General features: G+C 44.5%; 2 protein-coding genes across 3 annotated transcripts in view; one reads left to right on the plus strand and one right to left on the minus strand.

Annotated features, from left to right (window-relative positions):
• Positions 1-4,494, minus strand: part of HTT (huntingtin) — a 103,458-nt gene extending 98,964 nt beyond the window's left edge. The window contains 4 exon segments of the mRNA XM_070948925.1: positions 39-98; positions 762-882; positions 1,800-1,883; positions 4,385-4,494. Coding sequence (XP_070805026.1) covers positions 39-98; positions 762-882; positions 1,800-1,883; positions 4,385-4,494 — 375 coding nt within the window.
• Positions 4,495-4,718: 224 nt separating this feature from the next.
• On the plus strand, positions 4,719-27,694 carry NOP14 (NOP14 nucleolar protein). 2 transcript variants are annotated; one of them, XM_070948728.1, is made up of 18 exons: positions 4,719-4,871; positions 4,953-5,087; positions 6,671-6,812; positions 7,194-7,330; positions 8,421-8,558; positions 10,193-10,315; positions 11,203-11,334; positions 13,295-13,511; positions 14,805-14,935; positions 15,051-15,136; positions 16,324-16,459; positions 16,855-16,956; positions 18,462-18,615; positions 20,192-20,351; positions 21,661-21,811; positions 23,900-24,015; positions 24,608-24,763; positions 27,433-27,694. In XM_070948728.1, the coding sequence occupies exons 1-18, from the start codon at positions 4,728-4,730 to the stop codon at positions 27,524-27,526; spliced, it is 2,454 nt and encodes an 817-aa protein (XP_070804829.1). In that variant the 5' UTR covers positions 4,719-4,727; the 3' UTR covers positions 27,527-27,694. The 2 variants fall into 2 exon arrangements, with proteins under 2 accessions (XP_070804829.1, XP_070804830.1); XM_070948729.1 differs by lacking the exon at positions 27,433-27,694 and having other exon boundaries at positions 23,900-24,013; positions 24,608-24,727.

The following is a 27,694-nucleotide window of genomic DNA, read 5'->3' on the forward strand; positions in this document are numbered from 1 at the left end:
AACTCTATGCATGCAATTTTGTGTCAAAAAAAACTCACTTTTTTAATCTCTTTGTAGAGTTCCAATTGTAATCTAGGAAGACTGGAATCCATCAAGGCCTAGAATGGAATTGAGTGTAGATATTAACAATGCATGCATCATTCCAACATCATGTACTAAATTAGCAGATTTATTTATTACAATGGGTTTTTGGCCCCTGAATAGCAAAGCATAGAGAGGGCTTATTTCTTATCTCTACTGTTTATTTAACAGCAATAATAAATTACTACAAAGAATCGAAAGAACGTCTATGGCAGAGGTATATGTCTTGGCAACTCCAGACTTGTGGACTTCAACTCCCAGAATTCCTCTGCCAGCCATGACCTATTAGCATACCTCTCCTTGCAGTAGACTCCCAAGAATCTAAACTTCAAAAATATGTGATGAGTTTACAAGTGGCATCTACCCCCAACAAGAATAGCGCAATCGTGGGAACTTTTTTTTTTTTTTTACATTTTAAAGTTTACTTTCCAGAGAACCAGTAGTTAAAAATGTTTAAAAAGTAAAAAATAAAGTTCTGACGATCACGCGTCGCCCAGCTGATCGTCGGAACTTTTTTACATTTTTTTTACTACTGGTTCGGGCGAACCGGACTGAACCGGTAGCATTTCACCCCCTGCTCTATTTACAACAGTACGTTTAGTGACTGTTTTTTCAGCCCTCTGTTTTTTCTGAATTTAATACGTATTTCTAGGCTCTTAAAAAAGAAGCAAACCACTTACTTTTATCACTTTATTGAGACATTCATCGGAGACCATCCTGACATCGGACTCCGCGTCATCGCTACAGAGGAGGAAGAGTTCCATGGCGATCCCCAACAGCTTGGGGAATTCTGGAGAATTTCTGAAACGAAGACGTTGCATCCAGTTAGGAAACAAACCCATCCTCATTGGCTCACAGAGTTTCAATGGCAAAAATGGCGCCACCTCATTGGCTCACAGAGTTTCAATGGCAAAAACGGGGCCGCCTCATTGGCTCACACAGTTTCAATGGCAAAAATGGGGCCGCCACATTGGCTCACAGAGTTTCAATGGCAAAAATGGGGCCGCCACATTGGCTCACACAGTTTCAATGGCAAAAATGGGGCCGCCACATTGGCTCACACAGTTTCAATGGCAAAAATGGGGCCGCCACATTGGCTCACACAGTTTCAATGGCAAAATGGGGCCACCTCATTGGCTCACACAGTTTCAATGGCAAAATGGGGCCGCCACATTGGCTCACACAGTTTCAATGGCCTCACTGGCTCACAGTTTCAATGGCAAAATGGGGCCACCTCATTGGCTCACGCAGTTTCAATGGCAAAAATGGGGCAAACAAGCTATGATCTTGTTCCGTTTGGAGCCCGGAAGGGAAAAGGGAGGTTCAGTCTAGCAAGTTGCACAGTTCCTCTCTTCGGACTAATCCCATTCGCAAGGGGTGACGCCCCGCTCCATAGCCAGGATTTTCTCCGAAGCCACGAGAGGGACACGTAGCGTTAATCACCAGCAGCTCAAGAAATGCATGTTTTACAGTCATGTGAAACCGTCATAAATACGAGTCAGTTGCCAAGCAACATCTGAATTTTGATCTTGTGACCCTGGGGACGCTGCAAAAGGTCGTAACTGTGAAAAACGGCCATAAGTCGCTTTTTTTTCCAGTGCTGTCGTAACTTTGAGCGGTCACCAAACAAACTGTTGTAAGTCGAGGACTACCTGAAGCGTATCTTTTTTTAAACCCCCGCTGTTTTCAGCCACAGTGTTCAGAAAACCTTTGATTACCTTAAACTCTGAGCCACGATGTTTTCACATATTGTTAGGCAATGATTGACTCGATCTTTCTTGGATGTGGACAGTTCCTTCTTTCTAAAATAAAGACACACAAACCATTAAATTAGGCCCCGCATTATCACATTCTTTGTTTTCCAGCCATAAACCCACTGCCAGCCTGCTTTTGGCAACTGCCTGGAGCAAGAATGGAGCTTTGGGAATTGCTCCAGCCCGCTCAGAAACGAAAAACAGCCGTTGATGCCCCAAAGTGCATCACCACGGCCCAGTCTGGAGCTGCCGATATGCAAACCAATCGATACGGCACCTTGTGAAAATCTGAAATTAGCAAGAGTTTAATCCTTTCTTTCAAATTGTTGCATAAAATTGAATTTAGCTTAGGTAAAGGTTCCCCTCGCACATGTGTGCTAGCCGTTCCTGACTCTAGGGGGCGGTGCTCACCTCCGTTTCAAAGCCGAAGAGCCAGCGCTGTCCGAAGACGTCTCCGTGGTCATGTGGCCGGCATGACTCAACGCCAAAGGCGCACGGAACACTGTTCCCTTCCTACCAAAGGTGGTCCCTATTTTTGTATTTTTTACGTGCTTTCGAACTGCTAGATTGGCAGAAGCTGGGACAAGTAACAGGAGCTCACCCCGTTATACGGCACTCGGGATTCGAACTGCTGAACTGCCGACCTTTCGATCGACAAGCTCAGCATCTTAGCCACTGTGCCACCGCGGCCCTTAGTTTATTTAGCTAAGAAATAAGCTGGAATTTAGCTTAGAAATAACATTTCTACATTTATCAATAGCTCCTGATAGCAGGAGATTAAAGGGGAATCATTTTTGCTAGCTTGCCCACTTGGTCAATCACCGTCCCTGATCCGGCATCTCCTGAACTAGCCACGATTCGGATCCACAAATTCCACTGATCCAACATAGCTTGTTACAGGGTTAACACTCTGCCAGCGTTCTCCCGGATATTCCAGAGTTCTTGGCCTGTGTGAAATTCCAGCCCCTAATGTCATTTCTCTAACCACGGATGCCTTGGAGGTACAGGACTAGTTAGCGCATTCACTTGGGTGGAAAAAGAGAATTTGTCCACCGTGGCTGATGAAGGACCATCAGGCCAAGTGGTCTGCCGTAGGTCTTCAGAACGCCATCCAGGAGGAGGTCAAACCTGCTCAGTTGATCCTTAAAAGGAAGGCAACCCCATCCTTATTTCTCCCAACAGAAGCCCTTCTCATTTGGTCTGACTGTCAATCATTACTCTTCCACATCAAGGAGCTCACGGGCCTTGGAGACGTCATCCAACCTCCAACTCAAGGGAAAAGGCCCTGCCTTGGGAGGAGGGGTGTGTACAGTCAGGAGGGTCTGAGCCCCTCTCCTAGAGGATTAGCCCTGCCTGGGGGGGAAGTCATGGGGGGTCTGAGCCCCCCCCACATCCTAGGGGATTAGCACTGGCGGAAGAGGGGAGGTCGGAGGGGTCTGTTCCCCCTTCTAGGGAATTAACCCTGCTAAATCGTGGGGGGGGGGGGGGGTAGTTGGATTAGCCCTGTGGGGAGAGCAGCCAGGCGGGGGGGATCTAAGACCCCTTCTTCTGGGGGAGCAGCTGTGGGGGAGCCCCCCTCCTAGGGAATTAGCCCTGTGGAAGGGGGGCAGCCAGGAGTGTCTGAGCACCCTCCTTCTTGGGGGGGGGCAGCTGGGGTGTCTGAGTCCCCCTCCTTCTGGGAGAGCAGCTGGGGTGTCTAAGCCCCCCCTCCTAGGGGATTAGACCTGGGGGGGCAGCCAGGGGGGTCTGAACTCCTCTCCTCCTAGAGGATTAGCTCTGCCGGGGGGGGGGGGAGGCAGCCAGGGGGGGTTGAGCCCCCTCCTTCTGGGGGGGTCTGAGCCCCCTCCTAGGGAATTAGCCCTGCGTGGGGAGGCAGCGCAGGGGGGGTGTCTGAGCCCCCCCTCTTATGGGATTAGCCCTGTAGGGAGGGCAACCAGGGGGGTCTAAGCCCACTCCTTCTGGGGGGACAATTGGGGGGGTCTGAGCCCCCCTCCTTCTGGGGGATTAGCCCTGCCGGGGGGGGGGGGGAAGCCAGAGGGGTCTAAGCCCCCCCTTTTATGGGATTAGCCCTGTAGGGAGGGCAGCCAGGGCAGTCTGAGCCCCCTCCTTCTGCAGGGGCAGCTAGGGGGTCTCCTAGGGAATTAGCCCTGCCTGGGGAGGCAGCGGGGGAGGGGTCTGAGCCCCACTCTTATGGGATTAGAGAGGGCAGCCAGGGGGGTCTAAATTCTCTTCTTCTGGGGGGGGCAGCTGGGGGGTCTCCTAGGGAATTAGTCCTGCGGGGGGGGCAGCCAGGGGGGTCTGAGCACCCTCCTTCTGGGGGGGCAAACTGGGGGGGGGTCTGACCCCCCTCCTAGGGAATTAGCCCTGCCTGGGGGTGGGGAAGAAGGGCAGGCGGGGGCCGGCTCCCCAAGACCACCCAGGACCCCCGGGCCAGAGGCAGTCAAGGGGCGGGGGGGGGACTCTTCCAGGGACCCCCCCCACTTGTTGCCCCCCCCGGGCAGGCCTGAAGGGCGGGAGGGAGGGGGCCGTTTGGGGGTCTCCCCACTCACGGGCGGGCGGGCGGCTCCTCGGGCGCGGGGCTGGGCTGGGGCGGCGGCGGGGGCAGCTGCTGCTGCTGGAAGGAGCGCAGCGCTTCGAAGGCCCGCATCAGCTTCTCCATGGCGGCCATGGCAAGAGCGCGGGGGGGGGGAAGGTGGGAGGAGCGGGTGGGCGGGGCGCGTCCTCCGCCGGCCACGCCCCCGGCCACGCCCCCCCGACGCGCGAGGGAAGCCGTTCCAGAGGGCGGGGCGGGGCCTCCCTCTCCCTCTCCACACCCCCTTGGGGGCGGGGAAAAGCGGAGCCTCCTACGACGTCATCACAGGGCGCCGCTTCGACCCAGCGCGACGGAGCAAGATGGCGCGGCGAGGCCCGGCTGCGGCCTGCTCGAAGAACCCCTTTGAGGTGAAAGTCAACCGGGAGAAATTCCCCGTCTTGGGCCGCCGGGTTCGGCACGCGGTGGGGCTGCCGGGCGTGGCGCGCTCCCGGGCCCACGCGAAGGTAAGCGAAGGGAGGGAAGGGAGGGAGGAAATGCGGGGCGTTCGGGGTCTCCCCTCACCTCCCTCCCGCCTTTTCCCTCAGCGCCAGCGGAGCCTGCAGAAGGAGTTCCAGCAGCGGGAGAAGAGCGGCGTCTTCAGGGACCGGCGCTTCGGAGAGTACGATGGCGGGATGAGCGCCGAGGAGAAGGCCGAGTGGAGGTTCGCCTTGGAGCGGCAGGTAAGAACCACGGAATCGGCCCGAAGGGGCCTCGGGGGTCATCTAGTCCAGCCCCCTGCTCAAGCAGCAGGCCTTTTCAGACAAGGGGCTCTCTAATCTCTTCTCTAAAAACCTCCAGTGACAGATATATATATATATATATATATATATATATATATATATATATATAGAGAGAGAGAGAGAGAGAGAGAGAGAGAGAGAGAGAGAGAGAGATGGATGGATGTGGTAGATGGATGGATGATAGGTAGATGATAGATATAAATGTAGGTAGATAGGTAGAAGATAGATAGATAGATAGGAAGGAAGGAAGGAGAGAGAGAGAAAGAAGAAGAACAAGAAGAAGAAAGGAAGGAAAGAAAGAAAGAAAGAAAGAAAGAAAGAAAGAAAGAAAGAAGAATTATAGAAGAGCAGAATAACAGAGTTGGAAGGGACCTCGGAGGTCATCTAGTCCAGTGACAGATAGATAGATGATAGATAGGGAGGTAGATGTAGGGAGATAGATTGAAGATAGGAAGGAAGGAAGGAAGGAAAGCAGAATTATAGAAGCAGCATTACAGAGTCGGAAGGGACCTCGGAGGTCATCTAGTCCAGCCCCTTGCTCAAGCAGGAGACCCCACGGCATTTCAGACACGTGGCTGTCCAAATCTTTTCTTAAAAACCTCCAGTGACAGACAGACAGACAGACAGACAGATGATAGAGATAGATAGATAGATAGATAGATAGATAGATGGATGGATGGATGGATGGATGGATGGATGGATGGATGGATGGATGATAGGCAGATGATAGATATAAATGTAGGTAAGTAGGTAGGTAGAAGATAGATAGGAAGGAAGGAAGGAAGGAAGGAAGGAAGGAAGGAAAGCAGAATTATAGAAGAGCAGAATAACAGAGTTGGGAGGGACCTTGGAGGTCTTCTAGTCCTCTCTATGCATCTGAGGAGGGTGAAAACAGCCTTCCCCACCCTCTCGGAGGCCTGAAATGGCCCATTTCCCAACTCCCGGTTGGACAGGAAGTAACATTTTTTGCTGTCCCCAGCCTCCAGAGCCTCTCTAGTAGTCTATAGATGCATAGAGAGGATCTGGAGCCAGGTGAGAAAGAAAAATGGGCCTTCCCCATCCCCACCCCAGGCCCTTTGGAGGCAGGAAACAACCTGTTTCCCTACTTCTGGTGGGCCCAGAAAGCCCGAAAATCAGCTGGCCGGCACGCGCATGTCGCCAGAGCTGAGCTGGCATGGTGGCATGTGTGCCATAGGTTCGCCATCACGGGTATAGGGTCTCCTGCCTGAGTTGGACTAGAACTCCACCAAGCTCCCTTCCATCTCTGTTATAATGTTACAGTCCAGAAACCAGCAGGAAGAAATATTTCCTGGTATAAAAACATCACCAGGAACCCCAAATCAAGGTCATATTGGCCTCTCTAAGCCACGACTGCGTGCCACAGCTCCTATCTTGTCAACAACGCCTTGCCCCAGTGCCAAGGAAATTCAAAACGGCAATGAAAATAAATTTGTCAGAAGCTTCATCAATAGGAATCCCTTCAGTCTAAACACCCCTCATTCATATGTTTGGTTGTATTTCAGAAAACGTTTGAAAAGAAAAACGTATATAATCTCAATGAAGAAGAAGACTTAACTCACTATGGCCATTCTCTAGCAGACATCGAGAAACTTAATGATATTGTTGATAGTGACAGCGATACAGAAGAAAAAGGAATGTTATCAGGTGGGGAAAAAATAATTGGAGTGGATTGTACATTCTTTATAACATGCAACTCTGATTTAATAAGACCTCTAACAACTCTTGTATATTGTAAATGAAATTTCGAAGTGCCAGTAGAAGTAGTTACAAAAGAATAACATATCGTATGCAACCTATTAGAATTCTGTTTCATTTATAAATTTGATACTTTCAAAACTTTCAGTAATCAATGTCATTTGAGTCAGATCTTCCCAGTTCTGCTCTCCCTCATGCTTAGTCACGCTCTCCTTCAATTTTTGCTCCGGTAAATTATTAACGATGCTAAAGCAACATTAGGGATATGAATGTGCTGAGTTCTCGGGATTTATTTACATCCTGATCAATTCATAAATCTTGCATTTCCAGAGGAATTAACCGCATCTCATTTTGGAGGACTCCTTTCTAAGAAAAAACCCACAGAGCAGCAGAACGGAGAAAGTCAAAATCCCAAGTCACGGAAGGAACTTGTTGAAGAGCTGATAGCAAAATCCAAATTGGAAAAGGTAAACTATCCTAAACTTGAAATGCTCTGATGTTCTTCTATAAAACTGAAAGGTATAATTCCCCTGCATGGAATTATTACGCGCAGTAGCTACTTTGACATGTATTCTCCAGCACTGTCAAGGAAGGTCTTAATATCAAAGTAAAAAGTTGAAGGTTGATACCTTATTCTGCTTCATCAAAGGGAGTCAGAAATCAATGCCTTTAATTTCTTTTTCCCTTTCCCTTTCTCTATTTTTCCTGTTAATTTATAATATAAAATGCAAAAATTGCATATTTGCATTTTATATTATAAATTAATAAAAAAGATAATATAAATGGGGAAAGGTAAAATGGAGGCTCTAATACAATAAAATTATAGTCATATCACTTTTTTTAAAAAAAATTGATTTATATGCCGCCCTTCTCCGGAGACTCAGGGCGGCTTACAATGTGTTAAGCAATAGCCTTCATACTTTTGTATATTTATACAAAGTCAGCTTATTGCCCCCACAAACTGGGTCCTCAATTTACCTACCTTAGAAAGGATGGAAGGCTGAGTCAACCTTGAGCCTGGGGAGATTCGAACTTTGCAATAATTGCAGGCAGCTGAATGTTAATAACAGGCTATTAGTCTGCTGCGCCACCAGGCTCTTTAAACCAATACTCTTCAACTTGAGTATTATGGTGGAGTAAGCAATGCACAAATATACGTAAACCAAACTCAACTATTCTTTTTTTAATTTCACAGAATGCATTGCTCAACTAAGGCTTTAGAAATTCTCTTAATCTGTCAGAAGAAACTGAATCGTGCTGTTTGCTGTCGGTATTTTCTAAGGCATATGTTTTGACGGAACAAAAGAAATGGATGTAAAGTCTTGAATCGGTTTCTTAGGGCGCGTTGATTTCTAGCAGGCTTTTGGGGTGAAATATTATAGATGTAATTTATTTGCATACGTGTTTGTAATTGTTTGCTTTCCTTTTGAATTCTCTACTTTTACTTCTTGTTCGAATACAAAAAAGAGCATTCAGATTAGGCACCTATTGTACAGGATAGCAGTAATATGATTATCCTTCCCCCCCCCTTTTTTTTTTTTCTTTTCTTTTTTAAAGAAAGAGCGACAGGCTCAGCGGGAAAATACTCTGGAACTTACAGAAAAGCTTAACAACGATTGGAGAGAGATCCAAACGCTCTTGGTACAGAGGACTTCCAAGTCAGAGACACCAAGTCAAGTTCAAGAAAAACCCAAGGTAGGCTTGTTTATCTGCGAGTAGCTGTGCTTTTTGCTAACTGTCCTGGAAAAACTGAGTCATTTCTCCACCATCTTCAGCGACAAGGAACTTCCCTGTGGAAAGACTCTTAGAAGTTGTTCTGTTTTATAAAACAACCTTGGGTTCTTAGTACAATTGTTACGTTTGTTTATGTCTAAGTATATGCATGAGTCATTTCTAACCTAGGTAATGACACCATCTTGTGCTCCACTCTCTGTTTCCTAATTATTTGGGGAATATCTATGAATAGAATAGAATAGAATAGAATAGAATAGAATAGAATAGAATAGAATAGAATAGAATAGAATAGAATAGAATAGAATTCTTCATTGGTCAAGTGTGATTGGACATACAAGGAATTTGTCTTTGGTGCAGAAGCTCTCAGTGTACATAAAAGAAAAGATACGTTCATCAAGAATCATAAGGTACAACACTCAGTGATAGTCATAGGGTACAAATAAGCAATCAGGAAACTATCAATATAAATCATAAGGATACCAGCAACAAGGTTACAGTCATACAGTCATAAGTGGGATGAGATGGGTGATAGGAACGATGAGAAGAGTAATAGCAATGCAGACTTAGTGAATAGTTTGACAGTGTTGAGGGAATTATTTGTTTAGCAGAGTGATGGCATTCAGGGAAAAACTCCTTGTGTCTAGTTGTTCTGGTGTGCAGTGCTCTATAGTGTCGTTTTGAGGGTAGGATTTGAAACAGTTTATGTCCAGGATGCGAGGGGTCTGTAAATATTTTCCCAGCCCTCTTTTTGACTCGTGCAGTATACAGGTCCTCAGTGGATGGCAGGTTGGTAGCCATGGTTTTCTCTGCAGTTCTAATTATCCTCTGAACTCTCTGTCTGTCTTGTTGGGTTGCAGAGCCAAACCAGACAGTTATGGAGGTGCAGATGACAGACTCAAGAATTCCTCTGTAGAACCTTAGCAGCTCCTTGGGCAGTTTGAGCTTCCTGAGTTGGTGCAGAAAGAACATTCTTTGTTGTGCTTTTTTGATGACGTTTTTGATGTTAGCTGTAGGTCGTGAGATATGGTAGAACCTAGAAATTTGAAGGTCTCTACTGTTGATACTATGTTGTCTAGTATTGTGAGAGTTTTGTAATCTGGAGATGTTTCTCTTCGTTGACTATAAAGAGATTAAAAGATATGTTTCTTTTTGTCGGCTCAAAAACAATAACACTGAGAGTTACTGTTGGAGTCCTAGTAGACGATCCCTTAAACATGAGCCAGCCGTGTGCAGCAGCACCCAAAAAAGCTAATTCAATCCTTGGTTGTATAAATAGAAGCAAAGAATTGACATCAGGTGAAGTATTAGTACCACTTTGTAAGTCCTTAGTTAAGGCCCCACCTGGAATGCTGCATCCAATTTTGGTCACCACATTACAAAAAAGATAATGTGATCTCTAAAGTGACGTAAGGGGGAGGGGAATACTAAACATATTGCTAGAATCAAACACTTACTGTGTTTAACGTGGAATAAAATGTCTTGAGTGAACGAATTGCAGCGTTTATTTTGATTTTCTGCTCACCAAAGCTCATTCCGTTTGACACACCGCCATCCCAAGAGCTACAAATGATTTGCGCCTTTGTTGAATTTTGCAGCCAGATGAATACGACGTGCTGGTTAGAGAGCTCGGATTCGAAATGAAGACGCAGCCCTCGGATAGGATGAAAACTGAAGAAGAACTGGCAAGAGAAGAGCAAGAGAAACTCCAGCAATTAGAGGTATAACATGTACTTGTGGTTTACTTAACCTTCGACGTGCTTTCAACAACTGTGTTTATGCTTATTTTTGTCTGTATAGGATTAGTTCTGCACTACTAATGCAGGATTGTCCTGTTCATCAAAGGAAAAATCAGGGTACTCATTACTTTTTTGTTAGGCTGAGAACAGCTAAAACTTGTTCTACAACCACAGCTGCCTTTGGCAGCCTTGTGTTACTTTGCAGGCAAGAGGACCGTGTTATCTGGCTTCCAAGGAGTCTTGAAAACTGGCTCTTCTCTAGGCATTGAGTTACTCTGATTGGCCCCTTTACGTTACAGAATGGGGTAAGCGGTTTAGCTGCCTAGGACAGGGGTCTCCAAACTTGGCAACTTTAAGACTTGTGGAGTCTTAGCAAAGCTGGCTGAGGAATTCTGGGAGTTGAAGTCCACAAGTCTTAAAGTTGCAAAGTTTGGAGACCCCCTGGCCTAGGATTTCATCCCCCATTCTGGATCCACCCCTCTTCCATTGAGATCTGCTGACTCAAATTTAATGTATTCATATTGAACCCAAGTAACAGAAATGAAACCCAAATTGGGATTTGGCTAAAAAGCAGGATTTTTAAAAAATGGAAAACTATGGGGGGAAAGACCCCCACTTTTTCCCCCCCTAACTGAATTATGCTACAGTTAAATTCCTCACAGTGTTGTAGTGTATTTGGTAGAGATCCATGTTGGGAATGAAGAGGTAGCGTACCTAAAAAGAGCATTTGTAGCATTTACATTTTCAAGGGATTTTTCAGGTAGCCAACACTTGAGGTGTCTTCCTCGTGGCTCTTATCAGGGGGGGCTGTTGTCATCTGGCCACTTAGGAGGGCTGACCGGATGTCCCGGGATCTCCTTCCCATGCAGGCTGACCGCTTACGTCGAATGAAAGGAGAGGAACAAAAGGAGAGCAGCAAGAAACCGAAGCACCTATCAGCTGACGATTTGGCAGACGGGTTTCTCCTGACCAAAGACGACCGACCTTTGCTGTCCTACGGTGTATGCCTTTTATCCTTTTAAGATCCTCTTCTTCTTTTTCTTTTTTTTTTTACTGACCCCATAATCTCTTGTGGGGTGGAGTCTGGGCAACTGAATGGAGCTGAGTGTTTACTGGCCGGATGCCCTTCCTTTCTCCAATGTGGAGTTTTTTCAACAGATATATTCTCACTGTGCCCAGAGAGAGAAATATCTGCCTCTATCTAGAATCGAACTCACAGTTTCCCTGACGCAAAATATTGTGCCCGTCCCCGAATGATCATGGCAAATTGCAGAGGCCCAGTTTAACATTGGCAAGAGCCGTTTTGGCGAAGTGATTAAAATGCAGTACTGCAGGCTAATTCTGCTCGCTGCCAGCAGTTCGATCCTGACCGGCTCAAGGTTGACTCAATCTTCTGTCCTTCCGAGGACAGTAAAATGAGAACCCAGATTGTTGGGGGCAAGAGGCTGACTCTGTAAACTGCTTAGAGAGGTTGTAAAGCACTGTAAAGCGGGATATAACTCTAAGTGCTATTACTATTCCTTCCTCCCTCCTTCCCTCCCTCCCTTCCTCTTTCCTTCCTTCCTTCCTTCCCAGTGATTAGAATGCAGTATTGTGGGCTAACTCTGCTGACTGCCAGCAGTTCAATCCTGACCGGCTCAACGTTAACTCAGCCTTCCATACTTCCAAGTTTGGGAAAATGAGAACCCGGATTGTTGGGGGCAAGAAGCTGACTTTGTAAACCGCTTAAAGAGTGAAGCGGTATATAAGTCTAAGTGCTATTGCAATTAATCTGGAGGCTGCTCTTAATCTGGAACTCCAATCTGAAGCTCTCGAATCCCTGATTCACGGACCAGTACTGGTCCCTGGTCTGTTAGGAACTGGGCCGCACATCTGGTGGCTGAGCAAGTGAAGCTTTACCTCCACATGCGCAGGATCATGTTTGTACGCAAAACCATTCCTCCCCCACCCCCTCCACAGTCCGTGGAAAAATTATTTTCCCATGAAACCGGTCCCTGGTGCAAAAAAGATTGGGCACTGTGACTCTAGTGCCGTGGTGGTGAACCTATGACACAGGTGCCACAGGTTGCACACAGAGCCATATCTGTGGGCACATGAACGTTGCCCTAGCTCAGCTCCAGCGCGCATGTGTGCGTGCGGCCAGCTGATTTTCAGCTGGACCCGCCTACGCTGCCCCTCCCCCCCCCGGAGTCTCCATACAGGGTACAGGGCTCACGCGGAGGCTCAGGGAGGGCGTTTCCGGCCTTTGTGCGGGTGGGAGAGGCAGTTTTCACCCTCCCCAAGCTCCAAGAAAGCCTCTGACGCCTGGGGAGGGCAAAAAACAAGACAACCGGAAGTTGGGAGATGAGCTTTTTCCGGCCTCCGGGGGGCCTCCAGGGGGGCGGGGAGGCCGTTTTCGCCCTCCCCAGGCTCCAAGAAAGCCTTTGGCACCTGGGGAGGGGGAAAAAATGGGCTTACCAGGCCCACCGGAAGTCGGGAACCGGCCATTTCCAGCCTTTGGGGAGGTGGGGGAGGCTGTTTTCGTCCTCCCCGGGCTCCTAGAAAGCCTCTGGAGCCTGGGGAGGGCAAATAACGAGCCCATCGGAAGTTGGGAGATGAGCCATTTCCAGCCCCGGGGGGGCCTCCAGGGGGGTGGAGAGGCCATTTTCGCCCACTGGTAATCTTTTTGCCATCGCTTGCCAAAAGCGGGGAGAGTGCGAGGGGGTTGCGCATGCATGCGTGGGGGGGGGCATTAGATTATGGGTGTGGGCATGCGCGCGCATGACCCCCCACGGTCCCCCCGCTTTTGGCACTTGACGGCAAAAAGGTTAGCCGTCACTGCTCTAGTGGGTCATATCTATCTGCTCCTCGCTGGCTAGGTGTGTCTAGGATCCCACCAGATTAGAGCAAAGTTGTTTCCTTGATTAGTCATGGATCTGTTTAAAAGCACAGGCTATCTAATCGATCTCTGTTGCTTCACAGAATGACAAGCATGATGAAGATGGAGAGGAGGACAGTGAGAATCAAGAAAGCGAAGAAGAGTCTGACACCGAAAGCGTTAACGATCCCTCCGAAGGTGACGCCGACAAAGAGACGGTCCCGGGAAAGAGGTTTCCAAAAAGCCAAAAGACAGTCAAGAAGCCAAACGCCCTCAGAGATAAAGAGGCTGCCCAGCTGGAGTTGCCATATTTGTTTGCTGGTAAGAAAAATAAAAAAAAAACCCAATCATTTTATTTTTGCTGCCCTGATCAGAAGCCTCTGGGAATGTCAAATTCACAACTCTACAAATAATAATAAAGCGAAGTGTGAAATCACAACCTTAAAACTCGGGAGAGGAACAGCAGCCCCCAAGAAAGGCAAACAGACCTTCTCAGCCTAAACTCAGTCCAGGAAAAAAAATAAAAGGTTGAGCAGCGTCTAGAACTACAAGTCTGCAGTTTCCCCACAAGATTGAATATCGTTCAGTATTGTTTGCTTATTCTATTTCTATTCTGCCACAATCGGTTGGGTTGGGCAGCCTCAGCAGGTGCAGAGTTTTTTAAACAGCAATAGCACTTAGCACTTATATCCCACTTCACAGTGTATTACAGCCTTCTCTAAGCAGTTTAGAGACTCAGCCTCTGGCCCCAACAATCTGGGTCCTCATTTTACCCACCTCGGAAGGATGGAAGGCTGAGTCAACTTTGAGCCGGTCAGGATTGAACTGCTGGCAGTGGGCAGAGTTAGCCTGCAATACTGCAATCTAACCACTAGGAAGGGAAGGGAAGGGAAGGGAAGGGAAGGAAGGAAGGAAGGAAGGAAGGAAGGAAGGAAGGAAGGAAGGAAGGAAGGAAGGATAATAGCAATAGCACTTAGACTTATATCCTGCTTCACAGTGCCTCACAGTCCTCTCTAAATGATTTACAGAGTCAGCCTCTTGCCCCCAACAATCTGGGTCCTCATTTTACCCACCTCGAAAGGATGGAAGGCTGAATCAATCTTGAGCCGGTCAGGATCGAACTGGTGGCAGTCAGCAGAGTTAGCCTGCAATACTGCATTCTAAGCACTGGGAAGGAAGGAAGGAAGGAAGGAAGGAAGGAAGGAAGGAAGGAAGGAAGGAAGGAAGGAAGGAATAGCCATAGCACTTAGATTTATATTCCGCTTCCCAGTGATTTACAGCCACTCCAAGCGGTTTACAGAGTCAGCCTTTTGCCCCCACAACAGTCTGGGTCCTCATTTTACCAACCTGGGAAGGAGGTATTCTGGGAATTGAAGTCCACAAGTCTTAAAAGGTTTTGGAGATCTCTGTTGTAGTTAACGTTCATTCACCTAAATATACAAAGAACAATGTTTCGTCTGCCATGTAGTGATAGAAACGGAGCTGCTTTTCCGTTGGTATTTCTCATAGCATTCAAGTTATCGTTTGTTCCTTGTTTTACCTGGATGGCCGTTTTCAACTTACTTTCTGAAATAACTTCTCTAATTCCCCCAATATTTTTCATGGTTTGAATAGCGCCTGAATCGTACGAGCAGCTTCAGTCTTTACTGTTGGGAAGAACCACAGTAGAACAAATGGACATCGTACAGAGAATTCGGAAGACGAACCATCCCAGTCTCGCCGTAGGGAACAAAGCCAAGTTAGAAGTGAGTTTTTGCCGTCAGGCATAATAATCAAAGAGCTAGAGGGCGTTTGGTGTTGAAACAAATGCAGTGATTGGGGACTCCATTTATTAATAATATTAAAAACTATATTCCACAGAAACTATTTGCGTTCCTTGTGGAGTACGTTGGCGAGTTGGCTCGCGAGGAGCCGCCAAAACTGAAAACCATTGACCAGCTGGTCGTGTGAGTACGGCACCTGACGCGTAGGGATTTCAGCTGCTGGATTGGGCCAAGCTGAACGCAAAATATGCAAGAGTTTTGCAGCCAAAATGGAACTTGTTCCTTTTAATCAGCATCTTCCAAGTGCTGCAACTGGGCTGCTTGAGGTTGTGATTGTGTTGCTTGTTTCAGAATTCCTCCGGCCCAACCCATACAGCAGTCAATATCAGTTGTGTCACTGCTGTTGTTGAGATAAGGTCAATGGTGTGTTGGGGGAGGGCAACGCCATCAATATACATAACATCAAAGTTCCAATTGTTGTTGTTTTTTTATCCCTTAAACCCAAAAGAAAAACATCTGGCGTTATCTTTATAGTCACTTTGAGATTCTTCTGTATTAAGATGTGAATCCTATTCCGAACATTTCTTGGCTCCCTCTGATCTTCAAGGGAAGCCTTTTACCTCCACCCTCCAGATCCCAGTCTTAATAAGGCTTGTTGACACTAATTAGGATTCTTAGGTGACGCATTTTACTGAGAAGCAATTTCCGACGTCTGAATTTATCCAGAGCTCGTTCTTAATATCTTGATTTAAGATATCGATTGGGCAAACATCCGTTTCTGGAGTCAGAATGTACGTGCGCAGCTGCATCTCGACTTCAGATCACTTTTGCCCCAGAAGATGCTGCCTTTAAAAAAATAAAACGTAAAGCAGAGAAAATACCTTTGGAAGAAGTAGTAATAAAAAAAAAACTTAGATTGTGCAGAAATGAATAGATTAACTTTGATGATTAAAGATAGAGAAGACTCAGAATATTTTAAAATATGGAATGATTTTTATTATTGGTTGGAGAAGAGATATAAATGATCAATTATATAAGTATGTAAAAATATGTGATGAGTTGAAAATATTCAATTCATCACATATTTTTACATATATAACGTACTTATATAAGTAATAACATACTTATATGTTAGTGATGAATTGATATTGTGGACTGGATAAGGATCAAGATAGAAGTAATGACAACTATACAGAAAAAGAAAGAAGTTTGGACAATAACACCGAGATGTCACAGGGAAGAGAAAACTGATGTATTAAACGTTTGTTTGTCTAAAAAATAAAAAACTTTAAAAAAATAAAATAAACGTATTTTAAAAAATAAATAAATATAATTCCGACCCTGGACTTTTATCATCTCCGGATTCACAGAGTCCTCTTCGAGCTTTGCCAGATGTTTCCTAAAGCAGCCGGCGATCATATGAAGCTCCTCCTTCAAGAGGCCACACACAGCATGGAAGAGATCGCAGAAAGAAACGCTCTGCTAACATTCCCTGAGTTGGACATGGTATATATATATATAGATATATATTATACTAGCTGATAACCTGGCGTTGCCCGAGTATTTATTTATCCCAATCCTGTATTAAACAGGAAGAGCAAAATCAATGGGGAAGCTGGACTCACTTAACAACTGGGTGACTGATTTAACTTCTGCAGTGATTCCCTTGACAAAACATCGTAAAAATGGGGGTGGGGAACTCACTGAACAAATTTCTCACTTAGCAACATAAGTCCTGGGCTCCATTGTAAGTTGTAAGTTGAGGACTACCTGCACAACATTGGTCTGTGCTCTTTTCTTCCAATGAGACCAGAGCAACAGATGCCACAAAAGTAAACCCTAACTTTACTTTAAACACAGAAGGAATTACATTAATAATGCACAATCTTTATATTTTTCAGCTCCTGTATTTGAAAATTATTACCGTTCTTTTTCCAACTTCTGATTTCTGGCACCCGGTGGTAACACCGTCCTTGATTTACATGAGCCAACTACTTACAAAGGTAGGTTCTTTTTTTCACCATTTATCCTAACAAAAAACATTCGCTTAATTAGAATTAGAATTTAGATTATTTTTTTTTTATTGGCCAAGTGTGATTGGACACACAAGGAATTTGTCTTGATGCATAAGCTCTCAGTGTACATAAAAGAAAAGATACATTTGTCAAGAATCGTAAAGTACAACACTTAATGATAGTCGTAGGGTACAAATAAGCAATCAGGAAACAATCAATATAAATCGTAAGTATACAAGCAACAAAGTCATACAGTCATAAGTGGGAGGAGATGGGTGGTGGGAACGATGAGAAGATTAATAGTAGTGCAGACTTAGTAAATAGTTTGACAGTGTTGAGGGAATTATTTGTTGAGCAGAGTGATGGCATTGGGGAAAAAACTGTCCTTGTGTCTAGTTGTTCTGGTGTGCAGTGCTCTATAGCATCGTTTTGAGGGTAGGAGTTGAAACAGTTGATGTCCAGGATGCGAGGGGTCTGTAAATATTTTCCCAGCCCTCTTTTTGACTCGTGCAGTAGACAGGTCCTCCATGGAAGGCAGGTTAGTAGCCATGGTTTTTTCTGCAGTTCTAATTATCCTCCAAAGTCCGTGTCTGTCTTGTTGGGTTGCAAAGCCAATAGATAAATGAAGATGAAAATGAAACAACATTCATTAATACTTTCATTTGGCAAACCCTAACAAGGATTTCATTTGATTTTAGGCCTCAGCCAGGTGGTACCTTTTAGGTTACTCATCTAATCCTCCCATTTTTCCAATGTGTTTATTGACTAATTAAATGAATTTGTGGAGCTGCCAATGTCACAAATGCGATTTTGGAGGCAGCTAACAACACAATTTTAAAAGCACTATTGGCAAAGAATAAAAACCCATCAACGGGTAACGCATGCGAAGCCCAAGTCAAACAAATTTTAAGAGACGTCAAAATTCAGCCCTTGGCATTGGGCTTATATTTATGTATACCTGCCTTGTCTCCTTCACCTGTCTTCAGTGTGGCACACCTAGCCTCAAGGTGAGGGGAGGGCGGGGTTTTGCAACCAGCTGTCCCTCAGCTGTCCTGCTACATGGGACGCCCTGGGCTGAGTAGCCATTAGGAATTCTGGTGTATATTCAAGCTCTTGGAGTTTTGCTGTTGTTAGTCGTGAAGTCGTGCCCGACCCATCGCGACCCTATGGGCGACGTTCCTCCAGGCCTTCCTGTCCTCTACCATCCCTCGGAGTCCATTGAAGCTCACGCCGACTGCTTCAGTGACTCCATCCAGCCACCTCCTTCTCTGCCGTCCCCTTCTTCTTTTGCCCTCCATTGTTCCCAGCATTGGGCTCTTCTCCAGGGAGTCCTTCCTTCTCATTAGGTGGCCAAAGCATTTGAGTTTCCGCTTCAGGATCTGGCCTTCTAAAGAGCAGGCAGGGTTGATCTCCTCTAGGACTGACCGGTTGGATCACCTTGCATCTTGGAGTTTAGACGTCCCTTAAGTTTTCTATTCTGGCTCTTTTTCTAGTGCGCCGTAAGAACGGAACAAGACGTTGTGAAAGGACTGTTTATCTGCTGTCTCTTCCTGGACTACACATCCCTGTCTCAAAGATTTGTCCCAGAATTGGTCAATTTTCTCCTGGGAGTCCTTCACCTGGCGATACCTAGCAAGGAAGCTCAAGGTAGGATTCTGGCATCGTCTGGCGTCCCTCCTGCTCTTCTCTCCCCCCCCTTTAACCCTTTCCTGGCACCACCACTACCATAACCACTGGCAAGGCTCCTGAAAGGTCCCTCTTAAGACACAGTACATTTGTAGTCCTTGACTTAACGACCACAATTGGGCCCAGATTGTATGTTGCTAAGTGAGAAACGTGCTGAGTGAGTTTTGTCTCATTTCACGACCTTTCTTGCCACAGTTGAAAAGTGAATCGCTACAAATGTTAACTTAGTGACACCGTTTGTTAAGTGAATCTGGCTTTCCCGTTGACCTTGAAGGTCGCAGAAGGGGATTGCGTGACCCAGGGACACTGCATCCGTCATAAACAGGAGCCAGTTGCCAAGTGTCTGAATTTTAATCACATGGTCATGAGGATACTGCCATGATCGTAAGTGTGAAAAAAATGGTCATAAGTCACTTTTTTCAGCGACGTTATAACTTTGAATGAATTGTTGTAAGTCGAGGATTACCTGTACACACAATTTTTTACAGACATCTTAAAAGTGGTTTACTTATATTGACTTTTTTATTATATAATATATGCATGCATGTATGTGAGTAGTGCGGTGGCCTAGAGAGGTGGAGCTCTCACCTCACAGTCGGGAGGCTGTGAGTTCGATCCTAGGTACAGGCAGATATTTCACTTTTTGGGCACAATGAGAATATATCTGCTGAACAAAACTCCGCATTGGCGACAAGAAGGGCATCCGGCCATTAAAACACTCAGCTCCATTCAGTTGCCCAGAGTCCACCCTGCAAGAGATTATGGGGTTGTTAAAAGAAGATGATATATACCGTGTTTCCCTGAAAATAAGACCCTGTCTTATATTTTTTTGAACCCTGAAATAAGCGCTTGGCCTTATTGCCATGCACTCAAAAGCCTGATTGGGCTTATTATCAGGGGAGGTCTTATTTTGGGGGAAATAGTATCTGTCTGTCTGTCTGTCTGTCTGTGTATCTTTCTTTCTTTCTCTCTCTCTCTCTCTCTCTCTCTCTCTCTTATCTATCTCTATTTATCTCTATATCTATCTATCCATCTTACTATTTATCATCTGTATCTACCATGTTTCCCTGGAAATAAGACCCTGTCATTCTCATATGTGTGTGTGTGTGTGTGTGTGTGTGTGTGTGTGTGTATGAACCCTGATATGAACAGGATATGTATGTATATATGAACCCTGATATGAACAGGATATATATGTAGGTATGTATTTGAATAGAATAATTGTAACAGCAGGCAGTCTATAAAATAACATGCATTTCATAAACATAGCTAAAAATTGCTTGTAAGAATTGTCCAACAGTATGAAATACTTAATATAAAAATAAGTTTTCTCTTGTGTTTACCAGCTGTATCTATAAACTCCTCCTTCCTTTCTTTCCTTGCGAACTTTTCACTGACTTCTTAGACTTCTAAGTGCAGGAAAACGTTTGACACATTTATATAGATTTTAAAAATAGCAAGCAATGTCTGCATGGCTGCATTCGAGTGAGTATTCTGAGAGGAAAACTAACATTTGCATCTGTTTTTTTCTTTCCAGGTTATTCTTTGCTGCCTCCTTTTGTGTCCCTAGGAAAACATTCCAACTTGCTTGTGGTCTGTGAAAAATCAGGGACAGAAACATGGCAAAAACAAAACATCTCGCTCCACATTTTAAGTAGATCAAAAGGAAAAAGCAAAATAGATACGAATAATCTGAGGTATGTTGTATCTGTCTGTTTTATCACATTTATAGAGCTGCTCAACTCCCAGAACATGAATCTGGGTGGCATATAATAAAAACACACCGTAAAAATCTTAAGCTGCAATTAAAAACGCCAATCAGACTTGGAAGAGACAGAGTAGAAAACGAGATAACGATCAAGTAGATATAAATGTACAAAGTAAATTGGTTTTCTCTTGGGAAACGTTAGAAACTATTTTGACTTTATGGTGAATAACAAAACATTTTCGTCTCTTTCCTTGGCGTCCTTTTTGTAGAAGTACAATAGGTTTGTGTTGAAATTTGGCATTGTTGCTGTGCAAAGCATTTGCAAGATGGAAGTAAATTTGAGTATCCAATTCTGCAATCCAGAGATATATTTGAACCTGTTTTATCATGAAACCAACATCTTTTTTAATTTTAAATCTGGTTTTAAATTATTGGGGTTTTAAATTATCTGGTTTTAAATTATTGGGGTTTTAAATTTGTTCAGCCAAATTATTTAATTCGTTTTAATCTATTTTAAATTTTGTATTTATATTTATATGTTTCATTCCATGGCTGTTCACCGCCCTGAGTCCTTCGGGAGTAGGGCGGTATACAAATTCAATAAAATAAATAAATCTGTCTATCGGTATATATTTTGGAAGTTGCTTCATAGTGATATCCAAAATCTTTCTAATATCAGTTGCAAATGACGGTCTCTGCAGTCCATCAGGGTTGAACTGCTGACAGTCGACAGTCAGCTGCAATACTGCATTTTAAGCAATAGGAAAGGAAGGGAGGGAGGGAGGTGGGAGAAGGAAGGAAGGAAGGGCAATAGCAATAGCATTTATATACCGCTTCACAGTGCTTTTACAGCCCCCTCTAAGCGGTTTAGAGTCAGCCTCTTGCCCCCAACTATCTGGGTCCTCATTTTACCAACCTCGGAAAGGATGGAAGGCTGAGTCAACCTTGAGTCAGTCGGGATCGAACTCCTGGCAGTCAGCAGAGTTAGCCTGCAATTCTTCATTCTAGTCACTGGGAAGGAAGGAAGGAAAGGAAAGGAAGGAAGGAAGGTAGATAGCAATAGCATTTATATACCGCTTCACAGTGCTTTTACAGCCCTCTCTAAGTGTTTTACAGATTCAGCCTCTTGCCCCCAACTATCTGGGTCCTCATTTTACCGACCTCGGAAAGGATGGAAGGCCGAGTCAAGCTTGAGCCAGTCAGGATCGAACTCCTGGCAGGCGGCAGAGTCAACCTTCAGTACTGCTTACCAACTACTGTGCCAACTATTGCATCTGCCTGCTTGGTGTCTTTTGCAGACTGTCATGCGTGGCTCTGGCTCTGGCTCTGGTGAAACGATGCGCCATTCTTTACGGGGAGCTTCCATCCTTCCGTGAAATTTTGGGTCCCGTCCGGTTGCTGCTTTCCTCACTCGTACTTCAGGCAGCCAAGTATCCTGCCCAGCTTCAAGTAAGAAAGGGGGGGGGGTTGTCCTGACAAACAGCCGAGAACTCCTGTCCACCCTCCCAGAAAGTAGCCCCCAGAAACATCCTCAACTTACAACAATTCATTTAGTGACCAAAAGTGGAAAGAGTGACGTGTGACTGTTTTTCACCCTTCTCGACGGTTGCGGTATCCCCCGGGTCACCCAGAATTCAGACGCTTGGCAGCTGACTTGTATTTATGACTGTCGCGGTATCCCTTGGGTTCAAAGGATCGCCTTTTTGCGACCTTCCGACAGCCCCCCCCCCAAAAAAAACCCCAACGTCCATGGGGTTTCACTTAACAACCGTGTGGCTAATGTAAGAACGGCAACGATCGGCTGAAGCCGTGCGGCTAGAAAAACGGAGCAAAACCTCACTTCCAACATCGAACGTTTCACTGAGCCACGTAAATTTGGGGCTCCGTTGTGGTCGTGAGCCGAGGAGTAGCTGCCCCAGACCTGAGCGACCAATATTTCACGTAAATACAAAGGAAAATCTTTCCGGTGGCGACATTTGTGGCCCAAGAGGACCGATGTTCTCTATAGCTGGAAGTTTTTGAGGAGAGACTAAAACAACCGCTTCTCCTTTGTGGTTTACTGGTTTCTCTGTAGGGTTGGACTAGATAATCCTTGTAGCCCCTTCCGTTTTCCCTGTCCTGATAAGACTTAGAATAACTTTATTGTCACTTTAAATGACAATATGACCATGACAAATGACAACAGCTCTTCCGTCCCGAGGACCGGCCCATAGATTTCCACTGCTCTCCTCTCCTTTGCCTTCTGCACATCTGTGCGTCAGGCACTGGACCCAGCTGTTCCTCCTCTTCCTCATCAGCCACCTCCAGATCTGATGGCCACCGTGGCACGTATGAGAGTTTTGAGACACTACAGGAAATGCCCAAATCGGACAGAACATTAGCCCTGCGAGGTAGTCAAGAAAGGAGTCATAGCTTAGTGTCCGATTGAATTAACCGAAATCTTGCAACGCTGAAAATATTCCTGCCCTCCTCTCTTTTTTAGTCTGCGGAAAATTCTGGAACATTTCCGCCCTCTTTTGAGGGCCGAAGGCATCTTTTGTATGCCACTTGTCCTGTCCGTGGCTCCCCCTTCGGCCTCCCGAGGCCATTCCACACCCCATGACATACATGGAGACTGTTCAGTTATAGGTAGTCCTCAGCTTACGACCGCAATTGAGCCCAACATTTATGGTGTTAAGTGAGACCGTCGTTCAGCGAGTAATTTCCCTATTTCTTGCCACCGTCATTAAGGGAATCGCCGCCGTTAAATTATTAACATGGCTTTTAAGTGAATCTGGCTTCCCCCATACCCTTTGCTTTTCAGAAAGTCGCAAAAGGGGATCACGTGACCCCGGGACACTGCGATGGTCATAAATACGAGTCAGTTGCCAAGCGTCTTGAATTTTATTCACGTAACTGTAGGGGATGCTGCGGCAGTCGTAGGTGTGAAAAACAGTCATGAGTCACTTTTTTCGTTGTCACTTCCAACGGTCACTAAACGAACTGTTTTAAGTCGAGGACTACCTATACCCGTGATGGCGAACCTATGGCACGCGGGCTACAGGTGGCATGCGGAGCCATATCGGTGGGCACGCGAGCGTTGCCTTAGTTCAGCTCCAGCGTGCATGTGCAACTGATTTTCGGGCCTTCTGGGCCCACCGGAAGTCGGGAAACAGGTGGTTTCCAGCCTCCAGGGGGGTGGGAAGGCAGTTTTCACCCTCCCCAGGCTCCTAGAAAAAGCCTCTGGTGCCTGGGGAGGGCAAAAAAACAGGCCCACCAAGCCATTACGTGCCAAAAGTGGGGGGAGCGGGGAGGAGTCGCGTGGGCATGCGTGGAGGGGTGGGGCGCATTGAATTATGGGTATCGGAATGCATGCAACCCCCCCTCCGCGGTCCCACCGCTTTTGGCACGCGACGGCAAAAAGGTTAGCCGTCACTGACCTATACTCTGGGGGAAAAAAACAAAAACCTCAAAATCTTTTCCACCTTCCCCCCCGTTTATTTAGCACGAAATCTTTCCATTCCTGCTGTTCATTTTAAATCTCTTGGGAACTTTTAGGAGCTACACCAGAGCGTCCTGGAGAAACTCGACGTCCCGAGGCCGTACAGCCCATTGGTCTGTGACAAGAGGAAACCGGTTCCTTTGAAGCTATACACTCCCAAAATAGTGAAGGTGTGAGTATCTCAAAAACGGATCCCTGACCGCCAATCCTGCCTCAGACGGAAATTTAAAAAATCACGCGTAACATTTAATAATTTAAATTTTTAAAGCCCAGTTTGACTGACAGTTCTTTTTTTAATGTCCTGATTTGGGGCTGCTGAAATCCAGATTATGCGAGGCAGAAACAGTTTGGTGGTAATCCAGTGTCTCCTGCTACTGCATCTGCCAACTTAATCAAACTAGCAAAGTCATATGTTGAATACTGTAGTCGTCATCCTCTCTTAAAATCCCCATAATCCCTTGCGGGATGGAACCTGGGCAAATGAATGGAGCAAGCAGATTGTTTTACTGGCCAGATGCCCTTCCTGTCACCAGTGCGGAGTTTTGTTCAGCAGTGTGCCCAGAGAGAGAAATACCAGTCACGAAAAGCAATTAAAGCTTTGGAAAGGTTCCATTTCTTACGGGTTTTCCCCTAAACTACGGAATCGAGTCGGGGGTCCACTTCCCGGAAATTGCCAGGCAGTGGAAATTCCCCCCCCCCCCATCCTCCCCGAGTTGAAATTGGAAGTTCCGCCATTTTTGACAAGTCGGTTTTTCTCCTTTCAGGCTGGAATTTGGACGGAAGCAAGGGAGCAGTAGGCAAGAGCAGGAACGACAGCGCCTCGTGCACAAGCACAGGCGTGAGCTCAAGGGGGCCGTGCGCGAGATCCGCAGGGACAACCAGTTCCTGGCAAAGATGCAGCTTGCAGAAGTCATGGAAAGGTAGCGGCGGGTTTGGGGTTTCGTGAGAAAAACGGAGGAAAATACCAGTGGCCGGGAAACGGTCTTCGCTGGCGGGGGGGGGGTGGGGGTTGTTGTCTAAGAGATACGAGGTTTCTAATTCATGTTTGCTGATCTATAGAATAGACTAGATTAAATTGGAATGGAATGGAATGGAATGGAATGGCAATAAGAATAGCAATAAGAATAGCAATAAGAATAGCAATAAGAATGGAATGGAACGGAGACTAGAAAGAATGAAGAATAGAAGGAATTAAAAATTAGAATGGAAGGGAATAGAATAGAGAATAGAAGAAATGAATAGAATAGAATAGAATAGAATAGAATAGAATAGAATAGAATAGAATAGAATAGAATAGAATAGAATAGAATAGAATAGAATGAAGAATGGAAAGAAAAATTAGAAAATTAGGATAGGCTGGGAAGAATTGAATGGAATAATGGAATAGAAATAGGATAATGGAGTAGGATAAGAGAAGAGAAGAATGGAATAGGATTGGAATGGAATGGAATGGAATGGAACGGAGAATAGAAATAATGAAGAATAGAAGGAATGAAAAATTAGATTAGAAGGGAATGGAAGGGAATAGAATAGAATAGAATAGAATAGAATAGAATAGAATAGAATAGAATAGAATAGAATAGAATAGAATAGAATGAAGAATTAGAGTAGAATTGAAGGAATGAAGAAATAGAATATAGAATAGAATGAAGAATGGAAAATAAAGAAAATAGAATAGAATATGGAATGGAATAGGATAGAATAGAATAGAAAAAATAGAATAGAATGAAGAATTAGAGTAGAATTGAAGGAATGAAGAAATAGAATATAGAATAGAATGAAGAATGGAAAATAAAGAAAATAGAATAGAATATGGAATGGAATAGGATAGAATAGAATAGAAAAAAATAGAATAGAATATGGAATGGAATAGGATAGGATAGGATAGGATAGGATAGGATAGGATAGGATAGGATAGGATAGAATAGAATATAGAATAGAATAGAATAGAATATAGAATAGAATAGAATAGAATAGAATAGAATAGAATAGAATAGAATAGAATAGAATAGAATAGAATAGAATGAAGAATGGAAAGAAAAATTAGAAAATTAGGATAGGCTGGGAAGAATTGAATGGAATAATGGAATAGAAATAGGATAATGGAGTAGGATAAGAGAAGAGAAGAATGGAATAGGATTGGAATGGAACGGAGAATAGAAATAATGAAGAATAGAAGGAATGAAAAATTAGATTAGAAGGGAATGGAAGGGAATAGAATAGAATAGAATAGAATAGAATAGAATAGAATAGAATAGAATAGAATAGAATAGAATAGAATGAAGAATTAGAGTAGAATTGAAGGAATGAAGAAATAGAATATAGAATAGAATGAAGAATGGAAAATAAAGAAAATAGAATAGAATATGGAATGGAATAGGATAGAATAGAATAGAAAAAATAGAATAGAATGAAGAATTAGAGTAGAATTGAAGGAATGAAGAAATAGAATATAGAATAGAATGAAGAATGGAAAATAAAGAAAATAGAATAGAATATGGAATGGAATAGGATAGAATAGAATAGAAAAAATAGAATAGAATATGGAATGGAATAGGATAGGATAGGATAGGATAGGATAGGATAGGATAGGATAGGATAGGATAGGATAGAATAGAATAGAATATAGAATAGAATAGAATAGAATAGAATAGAATAGAATAGAATAGAATAGAATAGAATAGAATAGAATAATAGAATAGAGAACTGGAATGGAATAGGAATTGAATTCTTTATTGGCCAAGTGTGATTGGACGCACGGAAGAAATTTGTCTCCAGTGCCCATGCTCTCAGTGTACATACAAGCCACAAACTGATAAATCATGATCATAATCACAACACAATCACCATAAATCGTTAAGATACAACACTCCGTGATAGTCGTAAGCTACTAAATAAAAGCGATCCACATAAATCGTAAGACACAAACCATAAAGTGACGGTCCTAAGATGCTAAAAGAACCGCACAGCTCTATTATACGTGGTTTTTATAGCCCAGATTTTCTCGTCCCTCTTTCTGGCTCCTGCATTGTACAGATCCTCCATGGAGGAGAGGCTGGTTGCGATTGTGTTTTCTGCAGTCCTCACTATCCGTTGGACGTTTGTGTCTGTCTTGTTTGGTTGCTGTGCCAAACCAGACAATTATAGAAGTACAAAGGACGGACTCGATAAAGGGCCCCGAATTAAAAAGAGACCGATAAGCAAAGTGGCAGATTTTCCAACCGTCATTAACCTATTCTATTCTACTCTACATAAATAAAATCATTTATCGCACGAGCCACGATCAGATTATCACTTGCACATTATTTTGTTCAATAATGCCCGGTGGCTTTTCACAATGAACATGATCGAATGGCTTACGGGATTCCTAAAAACCGAAAGAGATCCAGCCCGTAAATGTCACTGGCAGATCTGTGATCCTGTACGGACTGGATCCTGAAAGATTTCTGTCTCCTCGGCCATTAATCATCCCACAGGAGAAGCAGCGCTACGTTCTAAACTCGAGGGAGGGAGATACTTCACATTTTTGCCTTCAAGATACAATCGCGGTTTGACGATTTTATTTTATTTTATTTTGCTTTTTTTTCAGGGATTCTGAAAGAAAAAGGAAAGTGAAGCAACTCTTCCAAAGCCTCGCTCAGCAGGAAGGAGATTGGAAAGCACTCAAGAGGAAAAAGCGTTAAATTATTCCCAGATAATAATACCTCGGAAGACAAACAAGGATATTTAAATGATTAGAATTTCCTGGAACGTTTTGATCGTTTTTAAATAGGGGGTACAGTTTTCTTTTTTTTCCTGGATTTAAAAAAAAATATATAATTTCTAAATAAAATTGTATAATATATTTGATA

The sequence above is a fragment of the Pituophis catenifer genome, unplaced genomic scaffold (genome assembly GCF_029215685.1).
Source record: "Pituophis catenifer annectens isolate HBS135680 unplaced genomic scaffold, rPitCat1.0.hap2 SCAF_8, whole genome shotgun sequence".
Classification (NCBI taxonomy): Eukaryota; Metazoa; Chordata; class Lepidosauria; order Squamata; family Colubridae; genus Pituophis; species Pituophis catenifer.

What these genes read in the sequence shown, in the direction of transcription:
- NOP14 (XM_070948728.1), top strand. Translation starts at nt 4,728, where the DNA reads ATGGCGCGGCGAGGCCCGGCTGCGGCCTGCTCGAAGAACCCCTTTGAG. An exon ending in AGAAACTCCAGCAATTAGAG is followed by an intron (nt 10,316 to 11,202) that starts GTATAACATGTA and finishes CTTCCCATGCAG; the next exon opens with GCTGACCGCTTACGTCGAAT. An exon ending in ATAGATACGAATAATCTGAG is followed by an intron (nt 20,352 to 21,660) that starts GTATGTTGTATC and finishes TGTCTTTTGCAG; the next exon opens with ACTGTCATGCGTGGCTCTGG.